We start from the raw sequence: 21,544 nt of genomic DNA, 5'->3' as shown, positions 1-21,544 counted from the left end.
GATAAAAAATACTAAATGTTCTGACCAGGTACAGTGGCTCATGCCTGTAATCCCAGCACTTTGGGAGGCCAAGGATGGTGGATCACCTAAGGTCAGGAGTTCGACATCAGCCTGGCCAACATGGTGAAACCCTGTCTCACTAAAAATACAAAAATTAGCCAGGCGTGGTGACAGGCACCTGTAATCCCAGGTACTCAGGAGGCTGAGGCAGGGGAATCACTTGAACCCAGGAGGTGGAGGTTGCAGTGAGTCAAGATCATGCCATGGCACTCCAGCCTGGGAGACAAGAGTGAAACTCTGTCTCAAAAAATAATAATAATAAATTTTCTTTCTCTAGTAAAAATGAAAATATATTTATATTATACCATCCTAGTTTGTCAAAAAGATATATTACATTTGTTTTCTTAAATATGTATGTGTTTTTTATCCATGAAGTAGGTCTACCTTTTCATTTTTACTCTGTCTTACTTGTTGAATCATCTAAATTCATTTTCTCTGTGCTTTAGGAAATCGTTTACTTTCTGTTTTCATTCCTCCCAAAACAATACTAAAAGTGTGTATCATATCATTATTGATTAAAACGCAAAAATAAAAAAGTCAAGTGTTTTGTTAGGCTTCAACCACAGCACTCAAGGCTCTTAAACTACTAGAAACCACCTGACCTGATACCTTGCTACTCATTTTCATAACCAAGAGCAAGATAAAAAACTATGACCTATTTTCATAAAGAAAAAGAATAATTAAAACTTTAGCTTTATATAACACTCACTTTATAAGGAGTGAATTTTATATAGCTCTAAAATCAAATGTAATAAAACTTTTAGAGTTCAGAAGTGGTGTGTCATAACTAAATTTACTTTATATCCAGATGAAGTCTCATAACACTTACTTAAGAAAGGAATGGGAAAAATAAAAAGAAAGGAATGAGATGTTGATCAAAGAGTGCAAAGCTTTTGTGCAAGATGAATAAATTCTGGGGATCTAATGTATGACATGTGACTATAATACTGTGTGATATACTCAAAATTTGCTAAGAGAGATCCTCAATGTTTGCAGCGCGCACACACACACACACACACAGTTAACTATGTGAGGTGACAGATATTTTAAATAGTTTTGTTGTAGTAATCACTTCACAATGTATACTATAGTAAAATATAATGTATACTTTAAACATATAAAAGTTGTATTTGTCAACTATACCTAAAAATGACTTAAAAATTAAAAAAATCTAAAAAAGTAACAAGAAAGGTTTTCCTTGCCATTTTCTCCCTGCTTATACAAATAAGGGATAGCCCCAAAAAGGTCCAAGGAAGATGTAATACATTCTCACTTCTTTTTTCTCTTCTAAGTTATCAGGTAATGGCCCTCACTAGTCACTCTAAATTTAAACAGAACATAGAATGCTATCCTCTCTTTTGTTTTTGAAAATAAAATATGAAAGACATTCAATTAATAGTTACTATAAGTAACTGACTAATACTCTGTTGGTTAAACTGATATTTTCCAGATTTGTCAGCTCTTTTTGAGTATAAACAGTGACCACAATGCCATTTAACAGTGAACTGAACTTACAAGCAGACTGAAGCTGTCCTGAAATGGACAATTCTCATGGCATATTTGTAGAGACGGAAACTCCTTTCTACCCCCAACTGAAATAACTCCACTAAAACGTTTCTTTTAGTTATGACGTAGAAACATGTTCAAGCAACACTGGTTCAGTGTGTGTGTGTGTGTGTGTGTGTGTGTCTGCATTTCTGTGAAATGATACAGTTCACCCTTTGCCACTTACCTCTGTTTTCTCTGGGTCGCTCCAGTTCCCGTAAACTGGATTGACAAAGGCACAGTTACCACTTCCCTCGGTTTTCCTTAAAGCACACAGGCCATCAAAAAAATTAAAAAATAAAAAGTATTCACATTTACCATAGTACATTTTCAGGTTATTGTTTGTTAGAAACTTTTGAGACACGTTGTCTAGCCAGCACACTTATTTCCATGAATGTATTACCATGAGTAAAGTTAGCTTGTTTTTTATTTTTTTTTTGCAGGACACCAAGGCAACCACATTCATGAAAGCAAATGTAATTTGAACTCTGAGTATTTAGATCCAAATGAACCCAGGCAAGTAAAAGAAATGGCAAAAGTTAGTAGTCTGAATGTTGATTTCTTAAACTATTACTCAGTGCAAAGCGTCTAACATTTGAAAGAACAATGTAATATGAAGCTGTACTAGTGATAAAGAAAGGTCATCTTGAAGTCCTTGACACTGCAAAGTGCCAAACCACTACATCCTGAAGACTGTTTTCCATGACAATATCTGTCATAAAGATCTGTAGCACATGAGTCATAGTCCTTAACATTTTCATCAGCAAAGTTAAGTACAAGTGTTCTGAAAAGTTCTTTAGGGTAGTGTTTCATGAAAATCAAAAACAGCAAGCCCTTGGTAATATCCCATATCAGACTAGATGTGCATAATTCACTATAATTAACTGGGTTCCATATGATTATTTTCCTTTTATACTTAAGAATTAATAGACTTATTAGAAGACACACAGCCCTGGACTACTTGGTGACAACTGATGAAGAAAAAATGTCCATCATAGGAACAACAAAAAATAACCAAAAACTAAATACACACACACACAAACACACACACGAAAGGATCCTATACCTGCCTGTGTATACGTGCACACACACACACACACACACAATGGAGAATGGAAGACCAATTCCAGGATGATTTTTTTAAGGGTTTAATGACAAGAGTAACAAGTATATAATGTATGATAACTGTATAATACAATGTATAATGTATGTATAATATATATTTCTTGCCTAATCAGGACATAGTGAAAATTAATGTTTGTCAGTAATATAATTCTAAGTCCCAAAATAAAATGTACTAAAAAGGAGGCTCTTACTGATTGGATTTCTAAAAACAAACTGCCATAGGCATAACTGCCTATTGTCATCTACCAAACCACATGGTCCTTTTCAAAGAAACTGCAACATCAGTGAGCCTAACAGTCTAATCTGGCTAATTATGTTTGGCTGGCAATATATTTTCCCTGTGGATTCAGTGTCTTTTAAGCTTCCTGATCTCCACTGGCTTAAATATACAATAGATTAAATGTTTCACCCTCACTGCGGGTACATTTTGCTTATTGATGAATCGGGCCATTTGCATCTATTTTGTGGGTTATTCTTGAAAAAAGTCTGAACTGAGGCAACAAATATCTGTTAATTCCTTAAGCACTAATTGAATGCTTATTAGTTGCTCTGATTAATTTGAATAAGTTGTGTTTGACTCTTTGCCTTTACTTTGTTCAAGACTAGTATACGTTAAATTCTTGGAGTAGTAATCTTAGTACACAGCAGGGTTAGCGCATGAGCTGAGCCAGGGATGATCTTAGAGTTGAGACTGGGTAGGGAGTGAAATATAGTTTTGAAATGTATCAAAATACCAAAGCAGGAAAAATTGGACACGGAAGTAGGGATGATCAAAACAAAATAGAAATTAGGAACCAAGTAAAGATAAGACAGCCGCTGACACCAAGAGCTCAGAAAATTAATAGAGGCTGAAATCAGGCATGAAATCAGGAAGCAGGAGGAAACCCAAACCACAGGGCTAGACAGGACAGATGGCCAAAGGCCGAGCATGCAACCAGGAGCTGAAGGGACCAGCTTGGCCATCAGTCACAAGGATGTGAGGCAGAAGCAACACAAAAGATCTTGATATGAAGCAATTATTTTTGGCCTTAAACTGCTGGGACTCCAGATGACCCAGACCATGGTTGGCAGGCAGAAGCCAGGTAAATTTATGTAATTCTCAGCCCTCTTAATTCAATTATTGAAGCTGCTTGTCTTCTGAAAGGGTTTTAAGTCTGAAATAATTTTCCATTAAAATGAAAAAACAGCATTTGAAGGTGTCTGGCCTTCAAGATTTGGGTAACTACAAAGAAGGAAGATATTTAAGAGTAAGGATGTGGAGTTGTAATAAAAGAAGAAAGGGTTTCAGTGTGAGTATTGGGAGGTGAGCAATGGCAAATCCTTCCTACTGCAACTTTTGTTTTTTAGTAGTCTCAAATTGCTTTTATTTTTCCCAGATCAAAGATATATCTCCCATTCTTGAAAATCCCTGGATAATTAGACTTACATTTTAATGTCTTTCCTATTTATTTATAAGGTAAACTATTATACACACCGTCCACAGATTCTTCCATGAAGGAAATTGCTAATGTCACTCTACATATTTACTATTTCAAGTTCAATACTATGATTTTCCATCTTCATCACCTATGCCAATTTGATATTCAAATACAGGCAATTTTAGTTAGAATGGTGGATCCTTACATGAAGGAAATAAAATGTTTGTTTCATTATAAAGTTTTTGGCCAGTTCTGAAACTCAATGGTGTAATGAAGAGTCTTCATCAGGCCAAAAAAAAAAAAAAAAATGCAATGTTTGACTTACTGTATTTGTCAATATGCTGGTAGCTCTTAAGGAGGAGTTGATTTTTTTTTTCCCCCTACCAATGAATAAGTGAGTTGTAAGAATTGAGGTTCTAAAGAATATAACCACCTCTAGGAATAATGATGATAAAGGAATTGACTTAGAAATTTTGAGTAGAGGAAAGGAAATTGCATGGATCATATAAGTTTTTCTCCCTTGACTTATCATGCATTCACATAAATTAAGTTTATCTTAGATCCATTATGTGCAGATACCGTGTGAAGTGGAATTCTGAATGTGCGAAAAGAGACATATGTCAGTGCAAAACTAAGATAATTCTCATGGCAATTTCCAATTTTAATTTAGTGAGCATATTTATAGTTCTAATGCAATTCACTTATTAACTGACAACATTGTTTTAGTGTTGATAAAAGCATGGAAGTGTTTATAATAGTCTGAAATTATTACAAATGGGAAGGAAGAAAAGAAGAATAAAACAAAGACCAATCTATGTTACATCCAATACCAATAAACATGACTTTGAGGGGAATGTTTTACATTTTTATTTTTAACAGCTTTATGGAGCTATAAATCACATGCCATACAATTCACAAACTTAAAGATACAATTCAATGTTTTCAGTAATGTTACTTTTATTAATTTCTAATTAAGAGTGGTAACCTATATATCACATAAAATTTGCCATTTTAACCATTTCGAGTATACAACTCAATGCCATTAATTCCATTCACAGTGTTGTGCTACCATTACTACTATTTCCAAAATGTTTTTATCACTCTGAACTGAAACTCCATGGCCGGTAAGCATTAACACCCCATTCCCGTCCAACCAGTCCCAGGTAAACTCTGATCTACCTTCTGTCTTTATGAGACTCTAGGTACCTCATCTAAGTGGAATCATACAGTATTTGTCCTTTTATGTTTGGCTTATTTCACTTAGCATAATGTTTTCAAGATTCATCCATATTGTAGCATGTATCAGAACTTTAATCATTTTTATTGCTGAATAATATTCCATTGGATGTATATGCCACATTTTGTTTATTCATTCATCTGTTGATGGAAATTTGGGTAGTTTCCATCTTTTGGCTACTGTGACTAGTGCTATGGTGAACATTGCTGTATGAATATCTGCTTAAGTCTCTATTTTGATTCTTCGAGGTGTATAACTAGGAGTTGAATTGACGGAACACTTGGTAATTCTTTTTTAACTTTCAAGGAACTACCAACTGTTGATAGTGCTGCACCATTTTACATTCCCACCAACAATGTGAGGGTTTCTATTTCTCCTCATCCTCATTAACACTTGTTATTTTCAGTTTTTAAATTATTATTATTATTGCTATCTCAGTGGAAGTGAATGGTATCTAATTGTGGTACTGATTTTCATTTCCCTAATGACTAGTGATGTTGAACATCTTTTTATGTGCTTATTGACTATATGTAATCTTCTTTGAAAAAATGACTATTCTAGTCCTTTGCCCATTTTGAAATTGGGTTGTCTTTTTGTTCTTAAGTTGTATGGATTTTTATATATTCTGGATATTAAACTTTTATCAGTTACATAATTTTGAATATTTTCTACCATTTTGCAGATTGTTTTTTCACTCTCTTGATAATGTCTTTTGTTGCACAAAAGGTTTTGATTTTGATAAAGTCCAATTTACTTATTTATTTTTTGTTGTTGCTTGTGCTTTTGGTGTCATATTTAAGAAAGAATCAATTTCCAAATCCAAGATCATGAAGATTTACCACTATGTTTTCTTTTAAATGCGTTATGGCTTTAGCTCTTACATGTAGCTCTTTGATCCATTTTGAGCTAATTTCTGTATGTGGTGTGAAGTAGGGGTTCCATCTGCATTCTTTTGCATGTCAAAATCCAGTTGTCCCAATGTCATCTATTGAAGAGACTATTTGTTCCCCATTGGATGGACTTGGCATCTTTGTCAAACATTGATCATGATAGATGTATGGGTTTATATTTGAATTTACAATTCAATTCAATTCAATTCAATTCAGTTGATCTATATGTATGTTCTCATGCTTCATGCCAATACCACACAATTTTGTTTACTGTATTTTTGTAGTAAATTTTGAAATTAGGAAGTTTGAGTTCTCCAACATTGTTTTGGCTATCTGGTACCCTTGCAATTTATAAATTTGAGAAGAGGTTTTTCATTTTTGCAAAAATGGCTGTTGGAATTTTCTATAGAGATTGCCTTGAATATGTAGGTTGCTGTATTAGTCTGTTCTCATGCTGCTGTGAAGAAATACCTGAGCCTGGGTAATTTATAAAGGAAAGAGGTTTAATTGACTCACAGTTCCACAGGGCTGGGGAGGCCTCAGGTAACTTACAATCATGGCAGAAGGGGAAGCAAACATGCCCTTCTTCACACAGTGGCAGCAAGAAGTGCAGAGCAAAAGGGGGAAAAGCCTCTGATAAAGCCATCAGACTTTGTGACAACTTACTCACTATCATGAGAACAGCAGCATGAGGGTAAGCACCCCCATGATTAAATTACCTCCCACTAGGCCCCTCTCACGACTTGTGGGGATTATGGAAACTAGAATTCAGGATGAGATTTGGGTGGGGACACGGAGCCAAACCATATCAGTTGCTTTAGTTAGTATTAACATCTTGACAATATTGTCTTCCTTTCTATGAACTTAGTGTGTCTTTCCATTTAGTTAGGTCTTATTTAATTTCTTTCAATAATGCTTTGTGATTTTAAGTGTATAAATCTTTCACCTCACTGGTTAAATTTATTCCCAGGTATTTTATTCTTTTAGATGCTATTATCAATAGAACTGCCTTCAAGATTTCCTTTTCTGATTGTTCATTGCTAGTATGTAGCAATACAACTGATTTTTGAGTGTTGTTTTAATACCTTGTAACTTCTCTGAATTTGTTTATTTGCTCTAGTAGCTGTCTTGTGGATTCTTTGGGATTTCTTATATGTAGAATCATGCCATTTGTGAATACTGAATTTTACATCTTCTTTTCCAATTTGAATGCCTTTTACTTCCTTTTTTTCCCAGTTCCTCTGGCAAAAGTTTATTTTTGATAACCACATTTATCCCTAGCTAAGTGGGGCTATAAAACTTCCTTAATATAAACAATTTTAAAGCTAGTGTATAGGAAAATTATTATGGCAATGTTTGGACAGTTTCAGGGTAGAATCTGATTGCCACTTAAAGTGAACATCTTTAGACTAGCTAAGTGAATAAACCTTTATCTGGGTTGAAAGGAAACAAAGGTGACAGTGAGACTAGCTGTCACTCCAAATGCTGACGTGTCTAGGACAGAGTGACAGCACAATGTTCCTGCTGAGAGGCCTGTTCTTCAAAATGAACATCCTTTTATACACGTTGCAAGTTTGTTAATTTTTAACATACACTTTTATAATTTGTTTTACTGAGTATTTTCACTTTATTTACTAAATTGATTGCCATTTTTGGTGATAAATGAGTGATTTAATTTCTTTATGTTAACTACAGACATGTGTTTGTTTTTGTTTTTGATTTTCCCCCTAATTTACGAGTAAGTCACTTGGTGTGTCTGTAAAACTGCTCCTGCTGCTTAGTGAAATTCACCAAACACCAAGTTTCCACTACCATCTCATGGGAGTAACACTGTGACAATATGTTCATATTTAAAATTAGGTTTAGAAAATATTCAAAGAAAAATGAGCTCAAAACTTTAACTTTTTTTTATTTTTTATTTTTAGAGACAGAGTCTCACTCTGTTGCCCAGGCTTATATACAGTGGTGTGATCATAGCTCATTGCAGCCTTGAACTCCTGGGCCCAAGTGATCCTCCGGCCTCAGCCTCCTGAGTTGCTGGGACTATAGGTGCATGCCAACACACCTGGCTAATTTTTTAATTTTTTTGTAGAGATGGGGTCTTGCTATATTGTCCAGTCTGGTCTTGAACTCAAAATTCCTGACTTCAAGCAATGCTCTTGTCTTGGTCTCCTAATGCACTGGGATTAGGGTGTGAGCCACTGTGCCTGACATGAGCTCAAAATGTTAGCACAGATTTTTTAAGTGAAAGGGAATACCATTTCTGAGGGTCATGGATGATTGTTTCCGTCATATCTTGGTGGATTGTGCTATAAAACTTCAGTGTCGAAACCTGTCCACGTGAAAGTATGAAGAATCATACTGACTGAAATTAGGATAATTACAATGCAGGTGTCAAACGATGTTAATGGATAAACAAAATAATTTATCTATCAAAAGGTATTTTCCCTGTATTTCTTGTGAGGAGGCGTTGGTCCTCATGCTTCCATGAGGGAAATGATTTCTAAACATTGTTTGTAAGATGTCAGACAATATCCTAAAATCCGAGACACAATTGTCATGAGTTAAGTGCCTGAAAGGAATTGATGCTCTCCAATGTGGTAACTCACTCCTTCAGATGGTGGAAAGAGAATTTCTTAATGTTACTTATCATTTTTCTTATTTACTTATCGACATTCACCTAACATGTCTAGGACACATACTATGTGCCAAACGTTGCACTGGGTCCTAGACTTACAAAGTTGATTAGTATACGGCTCCTACCTCTAGAGCTTTTCAGAGGGTGGCAACTGCTGGTTTCTGTCCTTAGATGAAATGCCATGTTTATAAAGTGCTTATCACAAGTAGGTGCCTACCGATAGTTGAGTGCCATTCTCTTCAACTTCTTTCCTTATGCTTTCCTCCTTTTGTCATTTACATCTTCTTTTAAACTTCCTACTTCTTTCTCCTGACCCCCAAATTTGTGAAATGAAAGGACATTGGTATAAAGAACAATAATAAGGAGGTGTCAAAATTAATAATCACAGTACTACTTTGAACTTTTTCCACCTTTTTTTTTTTTTTTTAGAGACATGGTCTTGCTCTGTCACTTAGGCCATAATACAGTGGCATGATCCTAGCCCACAGCAGCCTCCAACTCCTGGGCTCAAGAGATCCTCCTGCCTCAGCCTCCTGACTAGCTGGGACTACAGGAATGTGCTATCACACCCAGCTAATTTTTTAATTTTTTGTAGAGATGACATCTCACTATGTTGCCCAGGCTAGTCTTGAACTTCTAGTTTCAAGCAATCATCCCACCTCAGCCTCTGAAGGTGCTGGGATTACAGGTGTGAGCCACCATGCCTAGCATTACTTTTAATTTAAATAAAATAGATTTATTAATTTAGAGCCTGGCAAGAACCTTTGCAATCATCTTGTCTCTGTCTTCTATTACAGATGAAGCAACTGAGATTCTCCCCTAACTAGACTCTTAAGTCCTCTGAGGGATAAGGAACATGTCTGGTTTCCTCATCTCTCTGTCACAGCACCTTGTGAAGGCCTGGAAGACAGTAGGAATCAACTGAGTGTTTGTAGAAAGAATGATGATAATTATCTATGGTCTAAAGGTTTAGTGATGAAATGAAGCCCACTAACTTCTCTCTGCTTATTTCCACCCTCAATGATATATTTCCTCAACCCCCACGGAGGAAAGACAATTCATTTTTTACTATTGTTCAATAGAGCCATGTTTGTATGTAGCTTCCTGTTCTGCTTAGCCCAAGACAGTAAGTGGGTCAGGAGTACCCTCTGCCCTCTGTTTTTGTTTTGTTTTGTTTTGTTTTTCTTTTTCCATTCCTTTTTCACCTGCTTAAGTGGCAGCCCAGAGTAGCTTGGAGGCTTCCCTGAAGATGAGCAGAGTACAGTAGATTAGGCATGGCCTTTCTATTTATTTCTACTATGGAGAAAATGAAAAAGTTATATGGCTGGAAAGAAAAATCACCTGAGTACTAATTTGTTATTTTACAATATTTGAAAAATAAAGACCTGTGTTCCTCCTATGTATTTCTTTTAAACAATGAGGGGTATGGAACATCTATGCATAAACATCAAGGTCTTCAAGTGAATTTTCAGGCTGTGAAGAGTTTGATTTGTTACTACTAGGGAGAGATGTTTCCTAACCATAAAAATGCATGTGACTTTTTTTTAAAGGCTGCATCTAAATTATGTAAGACAATAATTTCACTAGTGGAAATAGAATTCATTTATTCTGGAGTCATGCCTATTACATTTTATTTCGTTTAGTGTAATTAATGGTGAATCTGAGTTGTCCCAGGGAAGTAAATCTTAATTCTCCTCTTCCTACTTCCACCTCTCTCATTTTAAAGTCTTCAATTAGTTTTCCCCAAATGTTTCGAGTCTTAAGATTTAAGGAATTTGAAGCCTTTCCCAACGATCTAATCTTCCAGATAAAAGGAAAATACAATACAGCATTCCAATCAAAATAAAATATTCCTGGGTTTGTTTTTAATTATACCTATTTTTAATGTTCATTAAATATATTTCCCACTGCCAAGAAGAGATCTTTTTAGAAATGTTTGTTTCTTGACCAGGGTACTGTTTTCTTCTTCTTCTTCTTCTTCTTCTTCTTTTTTTTAACTTTGTCTCATCCTAAAAATCAATGAGCAATGTTCTTTAATTTTTTTTCTTCCCTGGCTTTATAACCTAAGGAAATAGGTTTTATGGTTTGTTTACTTGTTCATTTTTCACTTGCAGTAATCATGAGAGATTGGTGCCCTGTGTTTCCAATGTAACGCTCGGTCTCAAATGATTCAATGTATCATCTTTCTTTTCTCAAAACCTTAAAGTGTTATTTTACACCTGCTTTCTGATCATTTACAGTCCATTTTTTAGCCTGTTTGACTAGACTGGTTTTTTCAAGGAAAGTAATCATAAATTTTAATTTTAGGCACTATTTTGTCCTTTTTGTAATAAAGACTGATTTATAGCATTTTACAAAAACAATAGCACAGTAAAACAACAGAAAACAGATAAGAAGTAGGTAGGAAGTTGGAGAAAGGGAATCTGAGAACAGGAAAATAGAATTGAGGCAAAGGTAACAAGATGGACAGTTCATGAAATGGCTATCATCGGAGTATGTATATTTATTAGAGGCAGGACGCAACTTAAACTTTGAGATTCTAGAAATCAAATTTAAGCAGGACAATCAATTACGCAGGCTATAATTTCAAAAAGAAACAAACCAGATACTTAGAAGCACTTTTTCTCTAACTCAAGAGATAAAGTATTTATTGTGTGGATCCTGTTACTGCAATCTAATGTTACAAAGTAACACGTCCCTAACCATGTTATTTTAGGAAAATCAGCAAAGGGTTACACTAGGTTGTTTCAACGAATACTTTTCAAACATCAAGCTGAAACGATGCCAAGATGTGCTTCAGTAAAAGCTACCCAGAAAGTGTTGGCAAGGAGGGAGGGGAGATTTTATGGAGATCTTGAAGCACAACAATGCCTTAGAGAATTTGATTTTGGGGGCATTTTCATATATTCATGTTTATAATAAAAAAGTCAACACCAAGCTTATAATTTATAGTGCATCATTGCAGTGTAACACATTAGATCTGTTGTAGAAGTCTACAGGTAGAAAAATGACTTTGTGCACAAAGTCATAAGGTAATAGAAGAAATAAGTTGAGTCTATGAAGTCAACCTATTCTCATTGAGTGTACACTCCCATAAAATACGATGTTATCTGACTACTGCTGAGAGAGAGAGAGAGAGAGAGAGAGAGAGACAGAGAGAAAGAGAGAGAGAGAAATTAGAATGTAAATAGCAAACTATCTAATGGTCTCTATTCCTGTCAAATGATGATTTTTTTTTTTTTTTTAATAAACAATCTGGAGGAAAAGAAAGAAAAGAAGCCAATTTGAAAAAGCAACGATACATTAAGGGGAAATGTCTATGAGCTCACATTTTCATTCCAACTCCTTGTTCATTTCAGGAACAAACCGAACCAAATGTTTGGGTGAAAAAGTTCCGAAAGAACTGGGTTTGCAAACACAACCAGAAATGCCACAAAAGGCAGAGAAAAAGATTAATCACCCAGGGTCACAAAACCAAACAATTGGAACACCAAGTTTTGCTAAACTCATTCGCATGATACAGCAGCTGCTTTATTTTTCTTCCACTCTTTTCGGGCAGGAAATAAATATGCTGACCACAAAACCGTCACTGTTTAAGCAGTCTTGCTGTGGCAGAGCATTTTAATGGGAACATGCCCAGGAATATGGAGGCAATTAGTAGGAATAAAGCTGACCCAGGTTTCTGTAATTTAACCTTAAAGAAAACCCAGGCTGCCAATGGGAGCTCCGTCTTCACTCCACTTCTCAAGTGCAGTGTTAGCAAATTCACAACCACCTAATAGAAACCAGATGCCTAGCAGGAAAGTTCCTTTGGAAATATATTTGATAGTGTATATATATTTTATATATATGTATATATTTTTGGACAGTGTCTTGCTCTGCTGCCCAGGTTGGAGTGCAGTCGTGGGTTCACAGTTTGACCTCCTGGACTCAGGCAATCCTCCCTCCTCAGCCTCTTGGGTAGCTAGCACTACAGCCATGTACCACCATGACCAGCTAATTTTTTGTTTGTTTGTTTTGCCGAGATGAGCTTTTGCCGTGTTGCCTTGAGCTCCCGGACTCAAGCAATCCTCCTGCCTCGGCCTCACAAAGTGCAGGGATTACAGGCCTTAGACACAATGCCTGCCCTAACAGCACGTTTAAAAAATATGTCTTGACCTAGTAAAATTATTGGAGTCAGTCTTTAGGTAATAATTACAGAGAAAGACAAAAATGCATATAGAAAAAGGTTCATCACAAATTATCAATAATAATGAAAAATTAGATGCAAGCTCAATGTCTAATAGGAGAATGGTTAAATGACGATCTATGTACTTGACACATCAACCTTTTCAAGTCATACTTTAAAGAATATTTAGTGGTATAGGGCTATGATATGGTTTGGATATTTGTCCCCTTCAAATCTCATGATGAAATGCGATCCCTAATGTTGGAGGTAGAGCCTGGTGGGACCTGAGTGGATCATGGGGGCAGATCCCTCAGGAAAGGCTTAGCGCCACATCCCCTTGGTGATGAGTGAGTTCTTGCTCTGAGTTCATGCGATTTGGTTGTGTAAAAGTGTGTGGGGCCTCCTTCCAGTCTCTTTTGCTCTTGCTCTTGCCACATGATGTGCTTGCTCCTGCTTCGCCTTTTGCCATTAGTAAAAAAGCTCCCTGATTCCTCCCCAAGAGCTGAGTAGATGCTGGCACCAAGCTTCTTATACAGCTTGCAGAATTGTGAGTCAATTAAACCCCTTTTCTTTATAAATTATCCAGCCTCAGCTTCAAGTATTTCTATTTCTCCTTCTTTCTTCCTTCTTTCTTAAATAATTGATGAGGTTTTGTTTGTTTGTTTGTTTGTTTGCTATATTGCAGAATGAAATGGGTCAACAACTGACATACTGCATAAATCAGTGAACCAATATTTTCTAAATGTAACATGCATGATACTACAAAATCACACATAGGTAAGTGATCCATTCAAAGTGAAAAACAGACCAGTGAATTTTTAATGTAACAGTTCAAAAATTCTATGGATGTGGTTTCAGATTCTGCATTACAACTGCATTTGAAGAAACTACCCCATGTAAAGTTTTGGTGTAATAGAAAAGTATCAATAATTATCTCAAAAGCTAGTAAAATACACCTTCTGTATTTTTCCATTCTTGCATTGCTATGATGAAATACCTGAGACTGGGTAATTTATAAAGAGATGAGGTTTAATTGGCTCACAGTTCTGCAGGCTGTACAGGAAGCATAGTGGCTTCTGTTTCTGGGGATGACTAAGGAAATATACAGTCAGGTGGAAGCAAGCATGTCTCACATGGCTGGGGCAGGAGCAAGAGAGAGTGGGGGCAGGTGCCACACAGTTTTAAACAACCAGATCTCACAACAACTCACTCACTATCAGTAGAACAGCACTGGGGGGATGGTGCTAACCCATTAATGAAAACTCTGCCCCCATGATTCAATCACCTCCCACCAGGCCCCATCTCCAACAATGGGGATTACAATTTGAGCTGAAGTTTGGTGGGGACACAGATCCAAACCATATCACTTCCTTTTTAAAAATACGTATCTGTGTGAGGTTGAATGTGGTTCATATATTTCAACAAATCCAGATAACGGCTTTAATGCAGAAGTGGATATAAGAATCCCACACTAGCTCTCACGAAAGGTTTGTTTTAGTTGGAGTAGTGATATGATTTGGATGTCTTGTCCCCTTCAAATCTCATGTTGAAATGTGAGCTCCAGTGTTGGACAGTGGGCCTACTGGGAGGTTTGGGCCATGGGGTCAGATCCCCCGTGAAGGGCTGCTTAGTGCTACCTTTGCAGTAATGAGTTCTCACTCTATGAATTCATGAGAGATCTAGTTGTTTACAAGAGCATGGCACCTCCTCCCTCTCTCTCGATCACCCTTGTCATGTGATGCGCCAGATTCCCCTTTGCCTTCTGCCATGATTGTAAGTTTCCTGAGGCCTCACCATAAGCAGATGCTGGCATCATGCTGTTTGTACAGCTTGTGGAACCGTCAACCAAATAAACCTCTTTTCTTCATAAATTACCCACCCTCAGGTATTTCTTTATAGCAATGCAAATGGACTAATACAAGTAGCTTTGTTCTACTAAGCACTGCGGGTTCAAATATGAATAAATACTTATTTATTTGGCTAACATACACTTTTCCTTTGATAAATTTTTGCTAGTTACCTGTTGTGGAAATATTTTTTTCTCTCTCTTTCTTCAACAAATGTGATATCCCAAAGCCCCACAGTTGCTAAAGGTCACTTTTAAATAGAATGTTATATTTCTCATATATATATATATATATATATATATGAATGTTACATTTCATATATATATGAATGTTACATTTCATATATATGTATATATACACCATATACTTTAAATATACAAATATGTTTTCATAATAGGTTATAATGGATATCTTGTCACTTAAAAAGCTATTAATAAATATAATTGTATATATTTCTTAGTTTAATTTCATATATGGTAAGTCTTGATAGGTATAAACCACCTTAAGAAAACTCTTTGGGGTCTTCAATAAGTTTTAAAGGTGTGATGGTATGTTTAGACCAAAATGTTTGAGAATGGTCAGTATAGCGAAATAAGGAGAAATAAATTTCACAGCAATTTCAATTTTAAGAGGAAAGAGTGCATGTACATATTTATACATTGATAAAAGTTCAAAAGAAGATACATCAAAATGTTAACAGTATGTAACTCTGGGTGATGAGATTAACCAACATTTTAAATTCTTTTAAACCCGTGTAGTTGGATTTCCCAAGTTCTATTTATGTGTCAGTTGTGCATTGGAATCTCAGGGTAGGGGTGATAGTTTCACAATTTGGAAAGATCACAAGATGTGTCCCCAACTTGAGCTCCCCACCTCCACCCTGCCCACACACCTTGTAGGACATTTGCCTAAATAAAAGATGAGATCTGCACGCCTCATGATTTTCACGTTCCCTGTTTTGCTGATTCCCCTCTTTTATCATCTCTTCTCAAGCTACATCCTAGCCCTGCAGTACTACTCACCACTTTTTGGATGTGTCACATTGATACGGCAGGGGGACAGGGAAGAGCTGGGTAGAGAAGGGCAGGTCCCTGGCGAGGGCTCCACCCCCAGGACTGTGCCAACGGACCTAGGTGAGGACAGGCATTTCTGTGTTCTTGCCCAAATGTTGCATTTCCCAGACCATCCTGGCCTGCCAAGCCCCCATCCTGTGCCTATAAAAACCCCGAGACCCTAGCGGGCAGACATACAAGCAGCTGGATGTCGAGAGGAACACACTGGTGAAAGAATACCCAAACAGACGTCAGTCAGCAGAAGCCGGTAGACACTGGCAGGCCGACCAGCAGAACGAGGCGGAGTTTGGCCGGGGTGGTTGGAGGGGAGCCCGGCCACTGGGCAGCCTTACTCCAGGGGAAAACCACCTTCCCAATCCATTCCCTTCTGGTTCCATCATCTGAGAGCTACCACCACTCAATAAAAACACTTGCACCCATCCTCCAAGCCCAAGTGTGACCCGATTTTTTCCAGTACACCAGAGCAAGAATCCAGGAAACAGAAAGCCCTCTGTCTTTGCCATAAGGCAGAGGGTCTAATTGAGCTGGATAACACAAGCCGCCTACAGACAGCTAAACTGAAAGAGCATACTGTAACACACGCCCACTGGGGCGCTGTAAAAACTCAACCCCAGACACTGCTGTGGGGTCGGATCCCCACAACTTGCCTGTCTGCATGCTCCCCCTAGAGGTTTGAGCAGCAGGGCACCGACGGAGCGAGCCCCACACACCCACTGTACGCTCTGCAAGAGGGATAAGGGGACTTTTCCCACTTCAACATTTTTCTTAACTCTTGCATTTGCTTTTGAATGCCTTTCTCATTGGCCAGAACCTTTGCCAACTCTGGAGTCAGACTGACCACTTCTCTGCATGCCACTGTGCATTGTGCATTTTACCATGATGACGAGTAGTACTTTCTCTCCTTGCAATAAAATATTTTTCCAACTAGATTGCTCTATATGCAAACTCACTCTACTTTCCTTATTATATTCTCTTAGACATATAATCTCTTGGGTTGAAAATGAATTGCAATACCACTGTCTTTGTGATTGCCCTTAGCAACCACCTACCTAACAACTTGCTTCTTAAATATTTTTCAGACAATTAAAATTTGACAACCTATGTAAGAATCTGTCCAGAAAAATGGACTTAGTGGCATCAATTTATTTACATTCATGTCTCTTGAAGATTAACTTCCCATGGGCGGAGCCAAAGTCTTTATTTTCCCAGCTTGCTTAGGAAACATTATTTGAGCTCCAACTATATGCCTTATCCCCTACCACAGAGCTACTCAGAGTGTGGTTTATGTATGGTTTTGGTCTTATCTGGATATGGTTCCAGGATCAGATAAGTATAAGAATGGAGAATATATGTTTAGAAACATTCATAGCAATTTGACAGAGTAATTTTATGTCTGTTGATGATAAGAATAAGAAAGTTGGACTAGTATTTTTTGTCTTTTTATTTCCTGTTTCTTTTTTTGTGTGTGGTTTTAAGGACTGGAGAGTTTAACAGGCAAGAAAGAAGGAAGAGGGCAGAAGGAAGAAGACAGAGACAGAAGGAGGGGGGCTCCTCCAAAGCCAAAAGAGGAGACCCCCTCTTTATTTCTTTTTTCTAAGAATTCTTTTTTTATTATATTTTACAAAACATTGGTATATAATGGATTGGAAACAAAAACAAAAACAGAGCTGTTCCTTCAACACACATCATTTGAGTGGCTCTGTTCTATTGACACAGACATGAGTAAATATTGACTTACCTGGTTGACTTCTTTTTTTCATTCAACTTGGTTTTGCTAGCTATCTCTTCGAAAAATATTCTTTTATCTTCCTTTCCCCTTATGAATGTGATATCTCCAAGTTTCCACGGTTGGAAAGGTCCAGGTACTGTCTAACCTTCTCTGACCAGAAGGAAATATTTTTTCCTTACAAATTACTCTATATGAAAACTCACTATAATTTTCTTACTGGATTATTTTAGACACATAATCTGTTTAATTGAAAACTAATTCAATGCTGAAGTTAATTATCAGCTTTCATGATTTCCCTTAGCAATCACCTAGCAGCTTCCTTTTTCCTAAATATTTTTAGACGATTTAAACTTAATAGCCTTATGTAAGAATCTGTCTAGAAAAATGATCTTATTTCATTATGACTCCTGAATATCCACAAATTCCTTCACATATATCTCACTTTGGGTTTATTAATACATTTAAACTGTTCTGAATCTACGAACAATTTCAGCTTTCAGGACAATGGAAACATTGAAAAAGGCAATAAAACTGCATTTTCTTGTAGTTATTTTTAAATATCCTATTTAAAAACAAATTACAGGCATACAAAGATACAATTAGGATTTTGTTTGGTTTCTTAAAAGTGATCTTTCTCTATTAAACTCCTAGTCAATTGCCCACTATTTTTTCATCCATGACCTGTGTTCTGTTCACACTAACCATGCAATTCTGAAGCTGACTCAAGTGTTTCATAGAGCTGATGTTTATGGTTTCTTTGACTAAACATAGAAATTGATATTTGTCTTATTTGAGTTCCTTTCTCAGGAAACCAACCATCAGGCCTCCCAGATAGTATTGAGGACCTGAAACTCATCAGACGACTGGATCTGGACAGTGAGATGTCAGACCCCTCACCCATTACGATTTTCCAACTGACCACCTGCTCCCTGTTGACCAGCTCCTCTTCCTTACCCCTCTCTAATTCCTGTTTTCCCACAGATGGTTATATTTCTTCTTTGCTAATCCCTGATTTTAATTAGTCAGGGAGATGCATTTGAGGCTGATCTCCCAACTCCTTGGCTACAGTACCCCATTAAAACCTTCTTCCCTGGCAATACTTGTTGTCTCAGTGATTGGCTTTCTGCACAGCGAGCAGCAGGGCCTAGACCAAACCCCTGGTGTTTCAGAAACAATTCCCTATCACAGTCTGTGCCATACACATGTACACAGGCTGCTCTATTTTTGGGGATGGTCTTCTTTGACACTTGGTGGATTTCAATCCATGAGTCCAGGTTGGAGTGATACAGCACCTCTGCAGCAACCCTTTCTCAACCTTCCATAGTACCATTACCTTCAAACCAAAGACTGTCTCTCCTCTCCCAGTGCTTTCTATGAAGTGCCTGTATATGTTTGATATATGCTTACTGCAGTGCTGAGATTATTTGCTTTTATATATACCTCCGCCATTAGAGTATAAACTACTATTTATTCTTATATTCCTAGCCCCTAACACAGTGACTAGCAAATAATAAGGGCAGATGTTTGCCAAAAAAAAAATAGAATGAATTGCTAAGAGTTTCTGATTTATGTGTTTCTTTCTTTGAAAAGATGAAAATAAAGTGGTCTTTGAAGAACTTTGATTCATTAGTGAGCTTGAAAACCAAACACAAGAAACAGATTGTGGAAGTTGGAAGAGGGTCCCTAAGGATGCATGTAAGGAGAAATGATGTGACAGAAGATTTGAAAGTAAAAAAAGAGTCTATCAGGAAGATAAGAAAGCAATTATTAAACAAAAATTAAGATGCCGATCTCCCTCCCAAGTTTCTAACCTTCGGTAACATGATTGATTCACACTAGTCAAAGGTGCTGAATATATTTGCTGCATGCCATTGGAAAACTATATAACTTAAAACTAATAAAGCACCTCACTTCTCTTTACTGTCTTTCTTCATTTACCCAAGTCACCTCTTTTAAGAGCCATCTCTGATTTGGCTACAGCACATTCATCTACACTGATTGCTTGTACAAGGAAACAGTGCAACCCAGAAATGTCAGAAACTGAAAGGTTGTCTTCTTGCTGTGTAAGATTTACTGTGAACGGAGGGAGGATGCTGAAATATGCTACAACCGTCGCTCCAGGGACAACCTCTGCCAAACAGAGATATTATACTGACGAAATGATAATGGTGAAATAGCTGACAGACCAAATAATTAGAATATGGAGCCGTAATACAGTAAAGTAGTCTTCACATATTTTATACAGTTTGTATTGTTCTATAGATTGTTTGGAGTTTGTGTCCAATGAAAATGGATTAAGAACAACCTGGGATACTCAGCAATAACAACACACAAACACGTGTATACACACCAATGAAGCTTGCGTTATTCAATAAAAGTGTTCCTGATACATTGCATGTAAACTGATTTTGTATGGTCGAATAATATCTTAAATGACGAAGGAATTCATTAAATAAATATGAGATATTAGTTAAAATACATGTGAAATTTTAAATCATGTTCCATCAGTAAATACAATTATTACTTTTTAAAAAAGGGTTCATTATGCACTCATTTCTCTAAGAAAAATAATGCAAGAGTGACATCCTTATTAGTAAAATTGGTAAATAGGTTGTCAGCTGCCAGGCACTGCTTTTCAGGAACTTAGGGGCAGAATCTGTCACACATAGACATCCAAATTAAATAGTCTCAAGTGAGGGCAATATTGGAATGACTGAGCACAGTCCCTCTGCTTGTTTTGTTTTGTTTTGTTTTTCAGATAGGGTCTTGCTTTGTTGCCCAGCCTGGAGTGCAGTGGTGTGATCATGGTTCACTACAGCCTCCAACTCCTGGGCTCAAGCAATCTTCTCTCTCAGCTTCTGATTTTGCACCTGCCCAACATGTCATTTATAAAATTCCCACAATGTGTTAGGGAAGATGCAAGACATGCCAATGGTGTCCCTACTTTCCAGAGATTTTTCAGCAAATAGAATTACAACACATGAGCCCCAGACTTTGTTGTTTTAACCATCAGCCTGTTGTGTAGTTAAGACCAGCATACAGATAAAGTTGCCGAGTGTCTCATCTAATCGTGAATTGTAAATTAGGCATCTTTTTAATTTTTAAAATGAGCATTAAATCTTTCAGGGAGTTGTAATGCAAAGATAAGTGTAGAGCACTACTCAGTCAAATTAAAGACACCCTTATAGCTGAAAGATTTAACGCCGAGTTACACTGCAACTAGGGAATACTTAGGACCCAAAAGAACTAAGCTCAATATTCTGTTTAAATCATAGAATTTCAGAGCTGGGAAAGAACCGTAAAATAATTTATTATTTCCCATTATGTTGTTGGAGTGAATGGCTCATAAAAGATATTAACTTTAGGCAACACAAAGATTATAATTTTATAGTTAAATTTCATATTGAAAGTATAATGAAAAAAAATACATATTTAGACAGAATCTTGCTCTATCATCCAGGCTAGAGTGCAATGTCCAATCTCCAATCTTAGCTCACTACAACCTTCACCTCCTGGGTTCAAGCAATTCTCCTGCCTCAGGCCCCCAAGTGGCTGGGACTACAGGTGCGCGCCACCATGCCTGGCTCACTTTTGTATTTTTTTAGTACAGATGGGGTTTCACCATGTTATCCAGGTTGGTCTTGAACTCCTGGCCTCAAGTGGTCTTCCCACCTTGGCCTCCCAAAGTGCAGGGATTACAGGCATGAGCCACAGCGCCCAGTCATAATGGAAATATTTATAAATGGCACACCAAACCCATGACTTCATGAATATTTTTGCTTAGGAAAGAGCAAAGAAGTCAATTTAAAAAATG

The 21,544-nt window shown here is 37.0% G+C and overlaps 1 protein-coding gene and 1 long non-coding RNA gene across 7 annotated transcripts in view; one reads left to right on the top strand and one right to left on the bottom strand.

Annotated features, from left to right (window-relative positions):
• MALRD1 (MAM and LDL receptor class A domain containing 1) overlaps positions 1-21,544 on the bottom strand; it is a 732,448-nt gene that overhangs the window by 55,064 nt on the left and 655,840 nt on the right. For 2 of the 5 annotated variants that reach the window (XM_028826041.2, XM_077945483.1), the window contains one exon: positions 1,793-1,868. The exons of the other annotated variants lie outside the window; for them this stretch is intronic. In XM_028826041.2, coding sequence (XP_028681874.2) covers positions 1,793-1,868 — 76 coding nt within the window. The remainder of the gene's footprint in view (positions 1-1,792; positions 1,869-21,544) is intronic. 5 annotated transcript variants of the gene reach the window in all.
• Positions 1,875-19,664, top strand: LOC144330998 (uncharacterized). Of its 2 annotated transcripts, none has more exons than XR_013397792.1 (4): positions 1,875-3,812; positions 5,207-5,272; positions 13,767-13,858; positions 18,538-19,664. It is a non-coding gene; the product is annotated as an uncharacterized LOC144330998 (long non-coding RNA). The 2 variants fall into 2 exon arrangements; XR_013397791.1 differs by having other exon boundaries at positions 18,526-19,664.

This window comes from Macaca mulatta, chromosome 9 (assembly GCF_049350105.2).
Source record: "Macaca mulatta isolate MMU2019108-1 chromosome 9, T2T-MMU8v2.0, whole genome shotgun sequence".
NCBI lineage: Eukaryota > Metazoa > Chordata > Mammalia > Primates > Cercopithecidae > Macaca > Macaca mulatta.
This window is presented reverse-complemented; position numbering and strand designations above follow the sequence as displayed.